This window comes from Mytilus edulis, chromosome 1 (genome assembly GCF_963676685.1).
Source record: "Mytilus edulis chromosome 1, xbMytEdul2.2, whole genome shotgun sequence".
Classification (NCBI taxonomy): Eukaryota; Metazoa; Mollusca; class Bivalvia; order Mytilida; family Mytilidae; genus Mytilus; species Mytilus edulis.
In genome coordinates this window covers 47,042,537-47,063,427 of record NC_092344.1, presented here as the reverse complement: position 1 = coordinate 47,063,427, position 20,891 = coordinate 47,042,537, and the positions used below count along the sequence as shown (strand labels likewise).

The window sequence follows — 20,891 nt, the reverse complement described above, 5'->3', positions numbered from 1 at the left end:
AATTTCACAGCCAAACTTCTAACACAATTATTACCTTAGAAGCTGCCAACTAAATCAAAATAAAACAGATACAAAAAGAGAACAAATAATACTGTATAAGCGTCATACTAAATAAAAATATATAGATATATCAAGAGAGAACTAATAAAAATGAAATTAAAACATAGAAATTGTGATTAATATTCATAGATTAAGCAAACTCATAATTTATAATGCCTTTCAACTGCTTATTTTTTAGTCATACAATAGTTACATCTACGGATTCCAGACATTAATGAGGAGGGGCCGGAGGGGTCCTGATCCTGAAATCCTGGGCTTAAAAACATGAAATCCCGAGGTCCCGAATTTAAAAAAAAAAAATCCTGACATCCCGAAATTTGAAAAAGGAAATCCCGGATCCCGAAAGGGTCAATCTTGAAATCCTGAAAAAGGTCCTGCCCCCTCAAATTAATATAAATAAAAATGGATATCCTACATACTGGAGATTTTCCAAATAAACATAAGTTTCATGCAATGAGTATTCTTTGGGCTTCTTTACCACCAAAAAAAAAGAAGACCAATCTAATGTAATAGATTGATATTTCCTTTACCTTTATCAGGACATCCATTGCTTGCAGTACTGCTTCCTGTAATGGTGTGACAGTGATATCTGGGTAGGAGGGTATAATGAATGGTGAAGCATCACCATGTACAGGTACAGACAAGGCCATCTGTAATACTGACGACAATTTCTGTAAATCAGCAGTAACAAACCTGGGTTTGATATGTTCAAAGAGATAAGGAAATGTTTGTATAAGTGCTGTCAAGAAAGCTTGAGAAGGAACATAAACTTTGACAGATTTGTTTGTAACTTTCGGTGGTTTTGTTGAATTTGTTCCAATGTTTAACCAAACTTTCCATGCAGCAGTCCATAAAGACAGATCATATTCAGTTTCAACATCAGATGACAGTTTGTTTGATTGCACTTGTTCGTTTGACTTTCCGTCCTCTGTTCTATGAATGACCTCCTCTGGAGGTGGGGCCATTTGAGGTAAACCTTCAATTTTCTGATCCTCTGGTCTATCTTTGCTAATTTGTAAGATTTCTTGGAAACTTTTGAGTGCTGCCAGTGATACTTCAGCACTTTGACACAATGATGCAGTTTCTAAATATTCTAGTAAAAGTGTCCAAGCTCGAGGAAAATCTCCTGCAAAACACAACAGCAAAACTTGCAGGTTGAAATTATTCTATTGACATTGTGTTGTATTATACATTTTAATATTACAGTTTTGTCCATCAAAAAGTTTTCTAGGTAAAAATTGCAACAACAAAACAAATGCTAATGTGTAACCTGAAGTAGTAAATTCTTTATTAATCTGCATTTTTGTCTCTAAAGGCTTCCCTTTTATCAGGTATTATGTAAACAATAAAGAAATAAATTTGGTTATAGTCTATTGGTGAGAAAAATGTGAAATTAGAAAAAATGAATACTTACTTTCAGACATATTAATGGGAAATGTTGTCACGATAGTCAATTAAAAGAGAGGATAACAAATCTATTTTCAAATAATAGCATAATGTATCTATGCAATTATACACTAGTGTAATGATCTTGCTATTATTTTTTAATCATAATAAAATAAAAAGTACATGGAAGAAAAATGTGTCAATGGGACACAGATGCTTGTAAATATGCAAGAGTAGATGTACTAATTCAAACCTACGGAATGAAGGATTTTTTTTCTCTAAAACTTAATGCAGAAACGGCAAATTTTATTGATGTTTAGTGACAATAAGCATTGTGTTTAAGTTTCAAAATATTTTGTTGAGGCAAACTAAAGTTAGACAAAAAAAAAACAATTTTGGGCTGTACGTACAGATGAACGACGGTTAACCTTAATGTCTACTTTCCTAGTGGCAAGGGCATAAAAACATTAATTTAAGGAAAAAGAAATAGGAAAAAAAGTTTTAAATGTTTGAAGCCCTTAAACATATTTTAAACAAACTGCACATATTGCTTACTTGTACATGTAAAAGACTGTTTAAAAACTGAAAAGAAGAAAACATGTTGTAACTTAAGTATAATTACAACTTTAAAACTTGTACAAGATACTACTTGTGAAGAATTTGAAAACAGACAATTTTTTGTAGCCTTTATGAAAAGATCTGGTGCATACAAAAGATACATCGAAGATACAAAAGCTGTGGGCATATTTTTAAATTTTGGTAAATATTGCTTATATTGTCATCATTTGAACTTAGTGGATAGCTGTCTTATTGGCAATCACACCACATCTCCTTATTTTTTATCATTTTTCTAAGATAATGCTTGAATTGCGAGTATTATGAAAGTATCTTTATTTAAACATTTGTAAGGGTTCCGGGGAACCCAGTGTCTCGTCTACTTTTGCTGTAAATTGCAGGCTTAACAAAAATGAGGAAAAAAATCAATAAAAATATTCCTCTTGATACTATCTTATGATTGTAAGAAGCTTCTGTCCAAGTTTGGTAAAAATCTAGGATAGTTAATGAATCTAATAAATGTTTTGAAAACTTTAACTGCAGACTGTATGTAATGTTAACTGGAAGAAAATCTAAGTCCATTTAAAGGTAAAATACAGAAAAAATGGAGTTATCTTTTTACAAAATTTACTTCTGGATACTATCTTCTGATCATAAATAAGCTTTCTGTCCAAGTTTGGTACAAACCCAGGAAAGTTTAAGAAAGTTATTAAAATTTTAAAAACTTTAACCACAGAGTGAATGTTATGTTTCCCCCAGAAAAACTAAGTCCATTTAAAAGTAAAATACAGAAAAAATGGATTTATTTTTTTTTTTAAATTTACTTCTGGATACTATCTTATGATCATAAACAAGCGTCTGTCCAAGTTTGGTACAAACCCAGGATAGTTTATGAAAGTTATTAAAATTCTAAAAACTTTAACCACAGAGTGAATGTTATGTTTCCCTGCAGAAAAAACTAAGTCCATTTATAAGTAAAATACGGAAAAAATGGAATTTTATTTTTACAAAATTTACTTCTGGATACTATCTTATGATCATAAACAAGCTTCTGTCCATGTTTGGTAGAAATCTAGTATAGTTAAACTATAGACTATAGGCTCGACAAAAATTGAATGCTTTTTTTTGTAAATTCATTAGGGTTTAAAAGCAGAAGCGCTTCATTCTAAAAATGTGCACACAGTCAACGCTTTTACAACCCTATGAAATTCCAAAAAAAAGCATTCAATAATAATAATTACATTTTTTACCTAGGATCATGGAAACCTGTTTTCTATCAAGTTTTCTTTAATTTAACAGTGCTCTTTATTGTGGGACCTTGTGTCATCGTGCATGTTACATTTTATTGTCAAATGAATGTTTATTTCAGAAGGACCTGAAATTGCTGTTAGCCAATCAAAATAACGTATCATAATGAAATATACATGCAATGTAATTATTTAGAATACAAGAAAACTATTTACTCTACAGTAAAATAGAAATAAAGCTAAAAGAGCTGGCTAATATTTTTTTACAAACCTATTGGTTGAAGAAATCTTCGTTTTGAGTTGAAAGTTCTAGCTACACCAGCAAGTGTTAAAACTCTGGTTTCTGCCCACTGTTTTTCTGCTGTATCTCTAGAATGATGAATCAGAATATTCCCTGTTGCTGCATCGTCTCTTACATTAGAAGCTTGACTTGATAGTTTCTGTACATCTGCTAACAGGGGGAACAAAACCTAAAGCAATAGTGTTAAAGATTAGAACTAAACAGATGGGTCATTGCTATTTCATCCATTCTGTTGTCCATCTTTTATATAAATACAAGATTAGACACCTAATGATAAAATAGGAAATATTTCAAGCCAAAAAAGAGGAGTGAAACTATTATCAGGATTACTAAAATACTACAAGTAATACATTTCAAAATATGATTATTTCTTACCATTTAATATTCAGAACAAACCCTGAATTGTAATTCTGGATTCATTAGTAATTACTATTAACTTGAAACTTCCATATCTATTTTTTTTTCTCAGAATGAAAAGTAAAGCGGTCGATTCTTAAGAAATTTGTATGCATTTAAGTCTGGAACAAGTTTTGAAATATTGATCAAAAACTTTTAACCACATTTCATGCCTTTTTACAGTCAGACTATTTTGATCATGTGTTATTTGTTGGTTGTTGGGCTATTTTTTGGAAGAGTCCCATGGAGGTGGTTAGGGTAGTCTGGTGTACTGTCAAATCCTTCTGTGATACTATTTGTGCTTAAATTTATCTTTTACAAGTCCTACCTGCCATAACACTTTTTGCCATGTGTCTTTATAAAGGAGGCTTCCATGAGCTGATATCATAGAGAACAAAGTCTGTCCAGCACTCTTTCTGATAGCTGGCCTCTGGTCCACACATAATTTACCAAGTTTGCTATACAAGCACATCCATAAGGAGTCAAAAGCAGGCATACCAAGTTTTTTACTATCATTTTCTGACAAGTCTGATTCAAGTTCTTTAGCAATTCTTTCCCGATTTTGGTAGAAAAAGTCAGAAATATTCCACTGAAAGAGAAAATTCTTATGTAAAAACCGTTAAAAGTTATCGCTCAAAAAATCCAAAAAACCACACAATCATGTGTTTATTAGTGGTCACATTATATACAAAATCATTCATGTAATAAAAAATTATCCAAAAATGAAGTGCAAAAAGTTATCAAAGGTACCAGGATTATAATTTAGTACGCCAGACGTGCATTTTGTCTAATATAAGACTCATCAGTGACGCTCATATCAAAATATTTATAAAGCCAAACAAGTACAAAGTTGCAAATAGTCAAAATAATCTTTAAGGAAATGTAATGTGCGAAAGGAACTCCAATCAAATAGCTAATATTATTCACATATCCTATTTTTTCTGTTCCGTCAGACTTAATTCACCAACTTTTAGTTGTCTAACTTGGTGTCAAAAATTCTGACTTAATCGTAGATTTAAAGTTAATGAATCATATTTGACTGATCTGAAAAATAGAATGCGAATCATTTAAAAATGTAACCAATTTTTCTCAAAAGCATTTTTCCGTTAACCTGATCTAATAACAAACTTTAACCATTGTTTTCATCGTTGATGATTTAATTCAAAATACTATTATCTCATGCACTTTCAGTGACCTAAGAGACAAAAGCAAGCTTCATTAGATGCTGTCAATCAGGTGTTAATTGGATGAAAGACAGATTAAGTTTCTCAGAATATGCATATATTGTACACCAAAATAGCAGCCATAGATCAATTCAGTTGTAATTATGTTTAGCAACTAAATGACTTAAAGTTTGATATTGGGTTTCTAAATCTAATAGAAACATTGAATTCTGATACTTGTTCAAAATCAATGAAGGGTATCTATTCTTTTAAACATTGACTTCAGAGTTGGATTTTTGGGGTGTTGGGTTGCTGTCACATTGTTGCGAATGATCACATTTTCTTTTATTTCTACAGATTATGCTGTATACATTTTGGTTTATCAGCAATACAATATTTGGAAATGTACTCTTACCTTATAATATATCTATCATAATGTAAATAGCAATACTTCTGCATATTTGATTAATTTTGTTACAAATGTTACAAATGTACATGTTGGTTTTCCCGTTTGAATGGTTTTACACTAGTAATTTTTGGGGCCATTTATATTTTTTAGCTTGCTGTTCGGTGTGAGCCTAGGCTCTGTGTTGAAGACTGTACCTTGACCTATAATGATTTACTTTTATAAATTGTGACTTGGATGGATGGTTGTCTCATTGGCACTCATTCCACATCTTCCTATATCTATACATGAGTATATTACCAATAGTCCAATAGATGTTAGACTGATGTTAAGTTCTTGATGCTGTAGACCAAACTTTGCTGCCACTTCCACACAGACTTGTAAATACTGACAAGGTATTATGGGAAGGAAATCTGTAACTACCAACTGTAAACTTTGAAAAGCTGTCTGTATCAACTTTTCCCTGAAATATCATAATATCTTTACAACTATCTTTTAAAGTTGTGAAAAATTTATGTTTAATTGTTCACCATAGATTGTGCAGGTTGCTGTCTCATTGCTGTACACCACACATTACATTTTATTTATAAGTGTGTCCATTTATTTGTTGACACACTTTTGTTACAAAAAACAGATAGCTCAAAATTGAGAAAACTTTTTGTGCTTAGAGAATAGTAATTTGAAGGAAATTTAATTCAAAATGTCTAAACATGGATATTTGGTGTTTTTTTATGGTGACTAGAACAAGATTTTAAAAAGTTTTTCACTTATGATTAATTTTTTAGTAGCTCTCATTAATATTTCTAACGCATTTTCTTTAGGGAAGTTAGCTCAGTAGTTAAACCCAATCTATATTTTTTGGTTTTGTTTTCACTTTTATAGATATTGTAGATATGCAACTCCAGAGCAATGTAGAAGGTAAACCAACAAAGAGTCTTGGAAACATGATTATTATCAGTTGTGGTTGGCTGTGAACTAGCTTTCAGTAACTTTGTGTACCTTAAGTTTGGTAAAATACGGTCCTGAACATGCATGCCAACGGAGGTTAAGCAGCTGTCAATCAATCAATCGATTGGTATTTTGAGTCAAATATTTTTGCATGCTGTTTTTTGTGCTTTGTGTCAATCAGATGAGTCAGGACTTTTTTCAATTAAGTTTTACAGTATCTTCTCATGTACAATGTGTTATGTAGTTACATTACTGTCCCAGGTTAGAGGAGGGTTGAACACTTACAAACAAGTTTAACCCTGTCACATTCTGTATGTGCCAGTTTCAAATCAGGAGCATGTAATTCCTTGGTTGTTGCTGGTTGTCTTTCATATATTTTTACAAGAAACCAGCTTTTTGTGCACTCTACATTTATGATTTTCTTACCCTTGGTCATTTGTAACAGCACCGATAACTCCAAGCACCAATGGCCATCCATGAACAAGTTTATCACCATTATTGTGTAGAATCTGTAGAATACATTCTAGCTGTCTCTGTCTGATATCTGGTTGGTGGATGGTAGACAGTTCTTGTAAAGGTCCAAGAATACAGGTTTGTAATTTCTACAATTAAAACAATACTTAATGGGCTCCTTACATGCAAGGGTTGAAACAATACTGTTATTTAACTTTTCTGTAACAATCTATTCATCAGGTATGCTTGAGGTATGCTCCATCAGGTATGCTTAATTTAGTCTCAGATGCATGTTTTATTATTATTAGTTGTTATTAGCTTTGAACTAGCTCTCCGTTACTGAGAGTACTCTCAGACTTGTACATAGTGTCTTTTTGTTGTTGGGTTGCACAAGTACCCAGCCACGTCCACTCTTGTGTTTTTGTTATATGTATATCTATTTGTATCCTGTTGAAGAATCTTAATAAATCATGCGTTGTGTCTTTCTATACGTTTAATCGTCGTGATAGCTAATGCATATAATATAACGTCACAGAGTAAAGCGGTATGGTAACAACGTTACCATAACGTAATGTTTGTACTTCGCGTATTTTCCGACATTCTGGGGGCCGACAAAAGTGCAATATGTAACGAAAATTAAAAAAATGTAAATTCACAATATAGATAAATAAATTTAAAATTAATGTCCATCTCAAATAAAATAATCAAATTCCTTAACCTTTACTTAACACAATTAAAGTTTATCTCTCAGTCCATTCGTGGATTTTTCTTCTGGCACACACGGCGGCTTCACGAAACGGTAATCGTCTTTGTATGTTACTGGTTCCTGGTTGTGGAGTTTCACGTGTTTCCTTTGGGTGAATATTGTCACATATCTCTAAGGGATATAATTTGATGATCGGTCGAGAAAAGCATCCGGATTTTGTTCTCACTTCGGCTGCTCTTGTAAGTCCATCGTTTCCAGTTATTAAAGAATCAACGACTCCGATTGTCCATTTGTTTCTTGGATACTTGTCTTCATGGATTTGAACAACATCTCCCACTTGAATTGTCTGGTCGTTATCTCCTGATCGGGTGTGGTATTCACGTAGCGACGTTAAATATTCTGATTTCCATCGCGACCAAAATTGGTCAATTACGAAATTTTGTAGTTCAGCACGTTTAGAAATGTCGCTTCTGTCTGTGAAACTTGTATTTTCGTCGATGTCTTGTCGTGGATACGGTGTAGTTGTAATCCTTCTCCCATAAAGCAGGTGCGATGGTGTCAAAGGTTCCTGATCCTCGATGTCGGTGGACACATACGTTAAAGGCCGATCGTTCAACACGGCTTCAATTTCGGTGACTATTGTTTGTAAATCCTCCAATGTAATGTACGATCTTCCAAGAACTTTTCGTAAGCACATTTTTGTTAGTCCTATTAAGCGCTCCCACCAACCACCATACCAGGGAGCTCGTTTTATTATGAATTTCCAACTCGTCCCACAGACGGATAACGCATCATTTAAGGTTTCAGATTTGGTTAGTTTCTCTAAAGTCTCGGATGCGGCCATGTATGTTGACGCATTGTCAGATATCATCACTCTCGGCAAAGACTTGCGGCTCGTAAATCTTCTGAACGCTTGTAAAAAAGATCTTTCTTTAAGATCTGTGACGACCTCTAAATGCACTGCGCGCGTTGACGCACATGTAAATAAGCATATGAATACTTTGCTTCCTTGTCCGTTATTGTCTTTAACGTATAACGCTCCAGTAAAATCAACACCTGTGACGGTAAACGGTGGTGCTTCCATTAATCTTGTCTTTGGTAGAGGTGGAGGATCTGGCGCACTGTACGGTTTTCCGGTTACTTTACGGCAAGTAACGCATTTACGAAGAACTTTTTTCACTTGTTGGCGTATTTTAGGTATCCAATAATTTTGGCGAATCTCGGTGACTGTGGCTAATACTCCTGAATGTTTTAAATTCTTATGAACTTCCGATATAAGCAATTCAGTGAAATGATAATTATTTGGTAATAAACACGGAAATCTTGAATTTTCACTAATTGGAGCATTATGAATTCTCCCGCGGCAACGAATGATTTCCTTCTGATCTATATAAAGTCGTAATTGTCGAATTAAGGTATTGGGTGTGTTCGATTGCGACTTCAAAGTCTTGATTTCTTTATCAAATGAAATCCTCTGAGCACTTATTATCCATTTTTCTGTTGCATCTTGTAGTTCCTCGCATGTGATGAATTTGCTCTGTATTCTATGTAAGCGTGATTTGCGGCAATTCGCTATGAATCGGTAAATCCATGAACTAACACGTAGTATCTTTGTTAATGTACTGTATCTCATAATATCCAGTATGCAATGAATGCCATGTGTATTATTCACTTCAATTGTATTTGTAACGCTCTCCTCTTGATCTATATTCGTTAAAAGAATGCATGTGTTAGGTGTCCACTGCGGCCAAGATGTTGAACAATTGATCCATTCCGGTCCATTATACCACAGTTTAGCATCTGCTAGTTGTGAAGCGCTGATCCCTCTGGTCAATAGGTCTGCAGGGTTGTCATTCGTCGGACAATATTTCCACTCTGAATCCTGTGTTAAAGATTTAATTTCTGTAATTCTGTTGTGAAGGAATTTTTTCAAATGTTTAGTCGTTGTTAACCAGTGTAAAACTATTTGACTGTCCGACCAATACGTGACTTTGTTTATTGATACAGCTGATTTTACGTGTGCTGCAATTCTAGCTCCTATCACAGCGGCCATTAGTTCTAATTGTGGTAATGTCAATGTCTTTATAGGTGCAACACGGCTCTTAGCAAATACTAATGTTGACTGATGTCCATTTGTAATATAAACAGCTGATCCGTAGGCTCTCTGGCTGGCATCAACGAAAACATGTAACTGTTTTGGTTCATCTGTACTCTCAGTTAAAAACTGTCTCGGTAACTCTGTGTTTGTTGAAAATTCTAAGTCTCTAGCTAATTCCATCCACTGTTGTTGTACGTTTAACGGTAGTGGCTCATCCCACTCAAGTTTGTCTTTCCAGAGGTCTTGCATTAAGATTTTGGCCCTAACGGACACTGGCGAAAGTAATCCCATAGGATCGTAGATTCGAGATGATTGACTAAGTATTTCACGTTTCGTAATGTTTGGTTCCTTAATATCTGTTACATTAACTTTATGAAAAGAAACTGTATCTTTTTCAGTGTTCCATATCATTCCTAGTATTTTCACCGTTATGTTCTTTTCGGCTAAATTTTCGTTTTTTGCAATTTCAGTTAAATCACTGCAGTTTGAGCTCCAAGATCGCAAATTGAATCCTCCCTTTGACATGACATTTCTCGCATCCTTGAAATATGTAATGGCTTCGTCATAAGTCTCAACGCTTGACAGTATATTGTCTACATATAAGTCCCTTTTCATCGTTTGTGTTATACTACTTTCATTTTCGTCCAAGTGCTTAAGTAGAGTGGCATTTAAAATAAATGGTGAGCATGTTGCGCCAAACAATATCGATTTAAACCTGTAAGTTGTAAGATTGCCATGTGGGTCTTTGGGGTCAGCTAGCCAAAAGAAACGTGTAGCGTCACGATCCTTCTTGTCAAGTCCTATCTGTAAAAAGGCCTTTTCAATATCTGTACTGATACCATATTTTCCGATTCTGAATCGCATTAATATTTTCGTTAAGTCATTTAGATTTGGTGGCGTTGACATTAAGCAATCATTTAAGCTGGCTAAATCTTGCTGTGGTTTACAACTGCAGTCGTACACTATACGAATTGGGGTAGTCTCGGAATCTTTTTTAACAGGATGGTGAGGAATGTAGTGAATCATATGTTTGTTGTTATCATCTTCCGTATCTGGAACTTTCTCTATAAATCCTCTCTTTTCTTGGTCATTGATTATTTCACTGTATTTTTGTAGCAAGTGCGGTTCCCGGTTAAGGCGTCTAATTATATTCTCGGTCCTACCTTTAGCAATGGCCATATTTGAAGGCAAATCTGGGTGGTCAAGTTTCCAAGGCAACTTTGCCGTGTACTTTCCATTCTCGTAATCAATAGCTGTGTTCTGGTATGTTTGTAAATAGTTGGTGTTCTCCTTGTTTTCACATGTATTGATTCCTATTGACTCAAGTGTCCAAAACTTTTCAATCTCTGTCTCCTCCAATTGATGGGATGAAATGATGTTTAAAAGAACTGTAGATCTTGAATGCTGGCTGATATTTGCAATACTTGGTCCTGATAATAAATATCCTATCTTTGACTGTACAGCGGTGGGTCCTTTTCCTCTTATGATTTTGTCCTCGATAATTTCCCAGTAATAATCCGCGCCTATTAGTAGGTCGATCTCAAAACGCTCTCCACTGTGTACAGAATGTGCAAGTTTAAGTCCTCTCAAATGTGGCAAGCTCCTTGTAGTCTGTGAAATGCTGTTATGAATCGGGAAGGCAATTTCCGGTACAATGAGTGTGTTTATACGCACATTTTCTCCCGTGTCGGTCTGTAATTGTATTGTTGCAGTTTCCAAGTTACGAACTTTCTGAGATAAATCTCCGAACGCAGACAGTTGAATGCTGACTTTCCCCGTTGTTTTAATTTCTAGTTTATCGGCTAATTTCTGAGTGATAAAAGTACGTTGCGCTCCTTCGTCAAATAAGATGTTACATTCTATTTTTACGTCGTTATATATAACTGGTGCAGTTGCTGTTTTTAGAAGAATGTCGGGACCTACTTGTGATGCATGCAATACACTAGTTGTGTCTGTTGTTTCAACCACGTTGATAGCTGTCTGTTGTACTTTCGGCTCCTGCTTCGTACCTGTATTGACCTCTTTCCCTTTACATATGCTTGTATGATGCATTCCGTTACAATTTTTACACCGTTTTGTAGACTTACATGCGGCCATCCGGTGTGACCCTAAACAGTTAAAACATAACTGTTTCTGTTTGACAATTTGATTCCTAGCGTTTGCGTCTGTTACTTCAGAGCACTCCGTCGGATAGTGCTCACCTGAACAAAAAATACATGTATGCGTATTTACCTTCTTCCGTGTGTCAGTTAATTTACCTTTATTGTGTAATCTTGGTTGTGTACCTGTGAAAAATGCTGTGGTGTGCAATCTGTCCGGTTCCATGACTCCCTGTCCTGCCTCAAGTATTTCAATCTCTTTAGTTATTGATTTTCGTAAATTTTGCAATATCAAATTATCTCTCCCGTGTTCTCTTGCAATAGATTTTCTTATGTCAATCGGTAACTTGTCCAAAACTACAGGTACCAAAAGCGAACCATACATCTCTGGTGTTTGACCAAGTGACTCCAATCCTCGTAAGGGAGGATTCAATTTGCGAATTTGTCTAATTTTACAATCAAGTTCGTACATATACTCATCTGAGTCTGTGATTTCCTGCTCCAGATTTTCCTCCGATGTCTGTTCCAAAAGTCTGTTATTCAGGTCAATCAATGTTTTCTGTTTCTGCGTGACGGCATCATCAAGGGCTTTCACTTCGTCAACTTCTGTGTCTGTTTTTGACTTTAACTCGTCGAATTTCACCAGTAGCTTCGTGACGGCTCCTTTGTGTCCAGCACGAACTGACTTCAGCTTTGAATCCATATATATCCTGGTCACGGCACCATTAAATGTTGAAGAATCTTAATAAATCATGCGTTGTGTCTTTCTATACGTTTAATCGTCGTGATAGCTAATGCATATAATATAACGTCACAGAGTAAAGCGGTATGGTAACAACGTTACCATAACGTAATGTTTGTACTTCGCGTATTTTCCGACATATCCATCTAATGAATTAAGTCTTTTTCAACTGATTTTTATAGTTCGTTCTTATGTTGTTCTGTTACACCACTGTCCAAGGTTGGGATACAGCTTACATTTTTAATCTGCCACATTCTGTATGTATGTGCCTGTCGGTGAGTGAGTAAGGCTGTCCCAAGTCAGGAGCTTGTAATTCAGTGGTTGTCATTTATTGCTGTGTAACATATTTGTTTTTTATGTTCATTTTTTTCTACATTATTATTATTATTATTATTTTTCTTATGTGATTATTTTACATTTGTGATTTTAGGGTCTTTTATAGCTGACTATACAGTGTGGGCCCTACTCTTTGTTGAAGGCTGTTCAGTGACCTATAGTTGTTATTTTCTGTGTCATTTTGGTATCTTGTGAAGAGTTGTCTCATTGGCAATCCAAAAAAACATCTTCCTGTTTTTTTATTGAGAAACAAAGTGTGGAAGGCTTATTACCCTGAAAGTAACCATTTAAGATTCAATACATTCAAAATAAAACCTAAAATGAAAAGGAAATGTTGTTTAAGAATCACTTTGCCATAATGTCATTCCAGTAGCAACTACAATGAACCAGTGGTAGTTCTAGTAAGCTACACAAACATTTTTTTTTTTTTTTTCATTTTTAGCCAATCTTTATACAGAGAATTTTTCACAACTTAATTGTACTATATACCAGAAGTATAATTTACCAGATTTTGATGTAATGGAGGGTCGTAAGTATGACTGAGTGCTGCCTTGACTAACGAGGTTACAGCCTCTGCTCCCCAACATCTCATACCATTGTGTGGATGTTGACATACCTACAATGTAACAGGTATTTTTATATGACTACAAACAGCTATGCCATAAATGCAAATATATATATAATCGATAATGGAAATGGGGAATGTGTCAAAGAGACAACAACCCGAACATAGAACAGAAAAACATATATATGTATGTATAGTTAAAGTTTTAGGTAATGACAAATTTCAATTTCTTTGCAACTTTATGAGAGAAATTCTATATATTGTTAATTTACTTTAAAAAAAACTTAAACATATTCCAAATTCAGAGACAAAAACAATATAATATATCAAATCATAAGTTAAATTGTTGTTCTCTCAACGTTACACTAGTCAATCTTCAAAAGCTGAAACAAATCACATGAATTATATAACAGTACAATTATTTGTTATGAGAAGAAATGCCTGTTTATACAAAGAATATACCCCTTGATTAAACATTATTAGAAAAACCTGAAATGAGATGAAATCCTGAAAAGACAAAACATATAGTTAACAGACAACAATATTATTTTAAAAATAAAATTACGAAGTGGAAACAGGAAATTAAGTTCACCTGAAAATATACAACAGACAAATCATTTCATAATATTGTTTATCAATATGTTTTATAGTATACAAAGAATAGAAAACAATATTGATAATTTACAGTACAAATGAATCATTCTGTCAATGTAAAATAACTCTGACACAACTTTTATATTTTAGTCCATCTTACATAACAACTTCAAAATAAAATAAAATCAAAATAGCTACATATTGAAGGCTTCACTGTTACTTTGAGAAGAAGAATTGTACAAATACATAGAAAAAATCATTTCTTGCATGCTTGTAAATTGTTTGTTTTTTTCCACTTGGGATTGTCTTGTAAACGTAATTTAATATTGCAATGTATGCATCATGTCACAATTTATGAATTTACCTGCCTTCTGTTTGTCTAATAGCATTTATGATCACTAATAGTGAAATCAAATTTGGTCTTTAATCACAATTTTGTAACAAACATATTTTGCATTACTATTAATCCTTATGGTTTGACATACCTGATAAGGTAACAACAACCTGTCTTATTATCTTTCAAAGCAAGAATTTTTCTTCTTCTACATTATATTAGTTGGGTGTTTTCTTCCTGTTTTTTTCATATGCTTCACTTTAAATTATAGCGCTGTAAAAAATAAAAACAAATGTTTTATTGGAATTTAAATCATTTGTCTGTAAGATTACTTAGGTGCATGTGTCAAATTTCAAGCCAATGTTATATAATTCAATTTTACTAAAAGCAATTTGCAATTTAGAAATCCTGTAATGATTTGCTTTATTTGGAATGAATTTCATTATATTCATCTTTGCCTTAAGTTAAGACTTTGCAATCAATTTATGACAATCTTACTGAAGAAAATATCTGAATATCAATTCCAAATTTACGGGACAAGGTGAAAAGGGTGTTTTGTAAATCCACAAATCTCGTGTTTTATTAGCAATAATAATACCATAGGCAATGAAGAATGGTTTAATTCAATTTGCTTTGTCATGAACGAAAAAAATTAGATCCACTTTATAATGAAAAATTTTTGATAAATCTTTCAACTTTTATCTTAAAGCTTCTGACTTGGATACTAAATGGAAGTATAATAACTAATATTCTGCCATTCATTGGCATACTTTTAAAGTATAAATGATATAAAAGCCTTAATTTACAACTCATATTACATATCTAAATAATATATCAATACAGAATGAGACATATACCATCTAAATTCCACACTTAATATCCAACAAACAGGTTGATTAAATTATTTCCTTGTAAAACTGTTTCATTAATAACCAAAATGTCTGTAGAGACAGACAGAAGTATAATACCAGTCTTAAATCATATTAATAAACAAGTATATTAAAGTATCAAAACTAGAGGCTCACATAAGCCTTTGCTACTGTAGAGACAGACAGAAGTATAATACCAGTCTTAAATCATATTAATAAACAAGTATATTAAGTATCAAAACTAGAGGTTCACATAAGCCGGTGCCACTGTAGAGACAGACAGAAGTATAATACCAGTCTTAAATCATATTAATGAACAAGTTTATTAAAGTATCAAAACTAGAGGTTCACATAAGCCTGTGCCAAACATTTAGCAGTAATTTGTGATCTGTTGAACAGTTTCCTTATTTTCAACAACACAACAATAGAATTCCCTCCTATCTAGGTCATACCAATTTCCATTATTTTTTTTCTAAGAGACATTGATTCATCTATTCATTTTGATAAGATTAATACTATGCACTAGAAAATGAGTGCTTTTTAGTAAGATGTCTGATGCTGTCGATAAAATAATTCAAGCAGAAACAGCAAAGTTTGTGTTGAGTTATCAAAACTAAAATATACATCAGATCAAAATTTAGGAGAATCTTTGTAATCTGTCAAGAAATTTCCAAACAGGAAGAAAGAAGTGATCCATGAGTGTGGCTACAGCTTCAGCTGTCAAAAGACACTTAAAGGAATCAGCAAAGAATTTTTTCTAATCAAAAACCAACATAAGGTGTAAGATTTTTTATGGATTTTCAACTTCATATGGAATCTTATGGTAATCAAGGGCCTTTAACACCTTACCATATGGTATGAGGTCTGTTCATAATTCAATGAAATAGAATGATCAATAGTTGTTTACATTTTCTTTGTATTTTGATCTGTGGTGGATAGTATATGTCTCATTTGGAATCATGCCACATCTCCTTGTTCTTATCCTAATGTACCACAAAGTCTGTGTTGAAGACCCATTAGGTGGCCTTTGGTTGTTTTTACTCTTAGGTTGGATTGTTGTCTCCTTGACACATTCCCCATTTGCATTCTCAATTTTAATACTTTAGAAAACAGATTAACTACACCCTTTTCTTATGATTCTTTCTGTTTGAGTCACAACAAATTTATTTTCCAAAATTTGTTATTTCCCCTTTCAAGTGAGACCTTTACCATACTAAGCAAATAACTTCATACACTGAACGGAGCGGACCTTCGGGAACCTCAAATTCATTTGATTGTTAGAAGGAAATCCAGTCACGTACCTTGCTTTAAACTGACAATAAATGTCTTAATAGCAAACATTTTAAAATAGTTGTCATCAAACAATTCTTAGAAAAGGAAATCCATTCAATTACGATTTTCTTAATCTTTTCTTATTGATTGAAATTTAGAACCAGACTAGTGACAGAGAAAATGTTGACAAGTACTCATTCAGGTTCACAAGGATGTTTTTTTCCAACAGATTTTCACTTAATTTTAAAGACTTCCCAAGACAAAGTTTATGTTCATTGAAAATCAGAACTAAAATTAAGAAGTCAGTTAGTGTGCTTTAAAAATAAAATAGATAAATACTCAAATTACTGAAATAAAAAATACTCTGACCTCTGATGATGCTAAAGAAGAATTAATGAACAACCAAAGAACTGACTTTTTTTATTATGTACATCTACTGGGGTAGCAATTTTGGATATATTGCTTATTTCATTAGAGAGTATGGAGGAGGCCACTCTTTATGTCCCTTTTCAATTTAAAAACTATCAAAATTATCCTTCACAAGTTTAGACATTTAACTGTAAGCTATCAGTAACAACCAGATGCTCCGCAGGGCGCAGCTTTATACAACCGCAGAGGTCGAACCCTGAACAGTTGGGGCAAGTATGGACACAACATTTAAGCTTGATACAGCTCTGAATTTTGATTGTGATTAAATAGTTGACACAACATAGGTTTCTGACACAGAATGAATGTGGTCTAAGAACTTAAACTTAAAAAAAAAACTTAAAAATTTTAAATTGGACATTTACCTATTATGGTCCAATATCCAAAATCTAAATACATGGTTAGATTCAGCATATCATAGAATCCCAAGAATTTAATTTTTGATGAAATCAAATAATGTTCAATTTTAGACCCTTTAGACCTCAATGTGGACCAATTTGATTACCGGACCCAAATATTAAAAATCTAAATACATGGTTAGATTCAGCACATTGAAGAACCCCATATATTCAATTTTTGTTGAAATCAAACAAAGTTTAATTTGGACCCCGACTTGGACCAACTGGAAAACTGGGCTCATAATCAAAAATCTAAGTACATGTTTAGATTCAGCATATCAAAGAACCCCAACAATTCAATTTTTGTTAAAATCAAACTAAGTTTATAGTCGCCGTCAGCTGAAATTCGTAGCGGTTATCGGTAAAAATAATATAAACTATCAATCGCGTTCACTCGAGATATAGTTTTTCACATTCCATTCATAAATCGCAAAAAGAAAAACCACTACTGACCTACCTTTTAAGTGATCGCACTGTAATAATCCTGACCTTCACTTTTCATAGACGATTTTTAATGGTGGAATCAGCCATTGTTTTTACCGGAAGTGTTTCCGTGGAGTTCAATTTCATAAAATTTGCATAAAGCGCGGGAAACCTTATCACATCAATGAAAGGAACATTTCAGGAAACTGCGTACAGTGACGAATGTCATATGTAAACAAATGATCCTCATAGAAACGAAGATGGCGGAATTACAATGGAAAATATTCTGGAAAATGTGAAGGTCAGGATTATTACAGTGTGATCACTTAAAAGGTAGGTCAGTAGTGGTTTTTCTTTTTGCGATTTATGAATGAATTGTGAAAAACTATATCTCGAGTGAACGCGATTGATAGTTTAGATTATTTTTACCGATAACCGCTACGAATTTCAGCTGACGGCGACTATAGTTTTGGACCCTTTGGACCTTAATGTAGACCAATTTAAAAACGGGACCAAAAATTAAGAATCTAAATACACGGTTAGATTTGGCATATCAAAAAGAACCCCAATAATTCATTTTTTGATGAAATCAAACAAAATTTAATTTAGGACCTTTTTGGCCCCTAATTCCTAAACTGTTGGGACCAAAACTCCCATAAACCTTGTGTTAAAATTTCATAGATTTCTATTTACTTATACATGTACTAAAGTTATTGTGCAAAAACCAAGAAAAATGCTTAATTCCTAAACTGTTGGGACCAAAATTCCCAAAATCAATCCCAACCTTCCTTTTATGGTCATTAACCTTGTGTTTAAATTTCATAGATTTCTATTCACTTATACTAAAGTTATAGTGGGAAAACCAAATGTCTTTGGATGACAACGTCATACCAATATACGACCAAAAAATTTTCAATGCGGTCGTATAAAAATTGTGTCACAAACACTTTTCAAAACTTCTTGATCAGTATAGCAAAACCAAACATAATTTGTCACATTTTGAGATTTCAGCGAGCAAGAAGTTATTAAAATTGATATTTTTCAACAAAATGTCTTTCATTTACATGTTGAGTCTTCTGCTCATTTTATTTTTAACTGAATACTCAAGTATGCTAAGTAAAAACAACAATGAATACATTTAGTAATTCTTCACTGACTGGTTAAAAATGAAATTAAGGGTCAGAAATCTAAAGTCATCTGCCATTATTTTGGTAGAAGTGTAATGTTGGTAGATCTTGACATTTACACATTTTTTGCACCTATCAACTTCGTATCATTATATTTTAAGATATAAGACAATTACTTGTATTTTGTACCTTATGTGTCATTTTTCTACCATCTTGGCCATGCTTGTTGAATTGCTGGAATGTGGATAATAGCTTTAGAATTTTTAATTTCATAAAAACCCAAAACTATGCATATGTTTCTGTGACAAGGACTGCTTTATACAGCAATTTGAATTATCAGACCAAATAATCTGATTACAGAAGGCTAACCAAAATATCTGTTGAATAATTGAGATTAATTTGTTTTTCTTCCTACAATTGCATCATGGATCTATACATAATGGATTTGTCAATGTAAGCAGCTTGTACCTGAAGAAAACTTCCTCTGTTTCCATATATCAGTGTCGCTGTGCCAGGCAAAACAAATCACTGCAGTTAATGTGTGGTCTGCAAACAGAACCAACATTACATTCATCATTCACATGCAATGTAAACATTAAAAGATAAATCGTCTGTAATATCAATGCAACTTTTTATAAGTTTGTTTGCTCATATCAAAGATAACTGGTTTATCCAAAACAAAGCTTGTATCTTTTATGATAAGTTAAAATAGTTCAGCTGATATTGTTTAATTTATTTATAGTAGAATAAATATATTTTGGGGTTGGTAAAATATTTGAATGGAATATAAAACCTTAATTTGTCTCTGGAAATGATTGTATCATTTCCTTTATCTTTACAAAAGTGAATGGGGCACAGCTGTTTGTCTTTTAAGAAGCACTGTTGATTGAAGCTGATATTGCTCATCAATAAAAAATTTAAAAAAAAACAATGAAAACAAATGTAAAATACCTTCATATGAAGTACAACCAGCCTCATCTTGGAACATAACTTACTATGAATTGTTATCCTGCAATGGAAAGAAAAAAACAATGTAAAAAAAAATATAACTTTGTCATTGCAAAAATATTAAATTGAGTTTTACCTAAGTATTTTGATGACCAGCTCTGATTTTTCAAACATGAATGTGTTCCCCCAGCAACCCTTAATCTTTAATATTTGTGATGTACCTAAAAGCTTTCCAAAGTGTATTTATCTCATAAATTTTGACAAAGATGAAAACAATACAACTCTAGTATTGACCTTAGAAATATTGAAGTAACAAAGGTCAATCATAGACTGTTCCCACAAGAATTATGTGAAGACATTTTTCCAAAGACCAGTTATATGGAGTAATTATGGACACTGGTTTTAAAAATATAACTTGCAGTTAAGTTTCTGTGGTACTCCCTATTGGCAGTATTGTGTGCATTGCAACTGTTACCTAAATATTTATATTTGATACATATTTTCTTTAGTTTAATCCCACAATTACTGATAAACCTTTCAATTGGGTGTGTTTGATCATTCTGTTTCTGATGAAGGACAAACAGGTGTGCTCTCATTCTTTTTTGTAAAGATCAATAAAATGATACAATCATTGCCAAGAAAAGAAAATGGTATTTTATTCAATCAAAAATATTTTATCAATACAAAAATACATTAACTGTAAAAAATGTCTGCTTGTTTGCCTCATCTTGCAAATGACCTGTGACTGCTTAATTTACTGGTTATAATTCCAGAATTTTACAAGAAAAGATCAAACATGATATCAAGAAAAATTAATATTTTTAAAACACAAAAGATACTACATGAACCCTAGAGTCAAACTCGACTGATAAATCTAAATGCCCTTGATATTAAACAGACAAAGAGGGCAAGATAAATAGTGAACTACAATCTACAACAATATGATAAAGACCAATGAATTCAACTATATGGTAACAGTCAAGTTTGGTTTCATTCCATTCAGTGGTTTTCTAAAAGAAGACATTTGTATGTATTTCCC

At 33.0% G+C, this 20,891-nt stretch overlaps 1 protein-coding gene across 3 annotated transcripts in view; it reads right to left on the bottom strand.

Annotated features, from left to right (window-relative positions):
- LOC139483987 (protein MON2 homolog) overlaps window positions 1–20,891 on the bottom strand; it is a 287,784-nt gene that overhangs the window by 43,318 nt on the left and 223,575 nt on the right. For 2 of the 3 annotated variants that reach the window (XM_071267718.1, XM_071267725.1), the window contains 6 exons: window positions 13,402–13,512; window positions 6,889–7,064; window positions 5,815–5,977; window positions 4,274–4,534; window positions 3,520–3,718; window positions 591–1,186 (listed from right to left, as the gene is read on the bottom strand). In XM_071267718.1, coding sequence (XP_071123819.1) covers window positions 591–1,186; window positions 3,520–3,718; window positions 4,274–4,534; window positions 5,815–5,977; window positions 6,889–7,064; window positions 13,402–13,512 — 1,506 coding nt within the window. Of the gene's footprint in view, window positions 1–34; window positions 50–590; window positions 1,187–3,519; window positions 3,719–4,273; window positions 4,535–5,814; window positions 5,978–6,888; window positions 7,065–13,401; window positions 13,513–20,891 lie in introns of all 3 variants that reach the window. The other variant, XM_071267710.1, reaches the window with a different exon arrangement.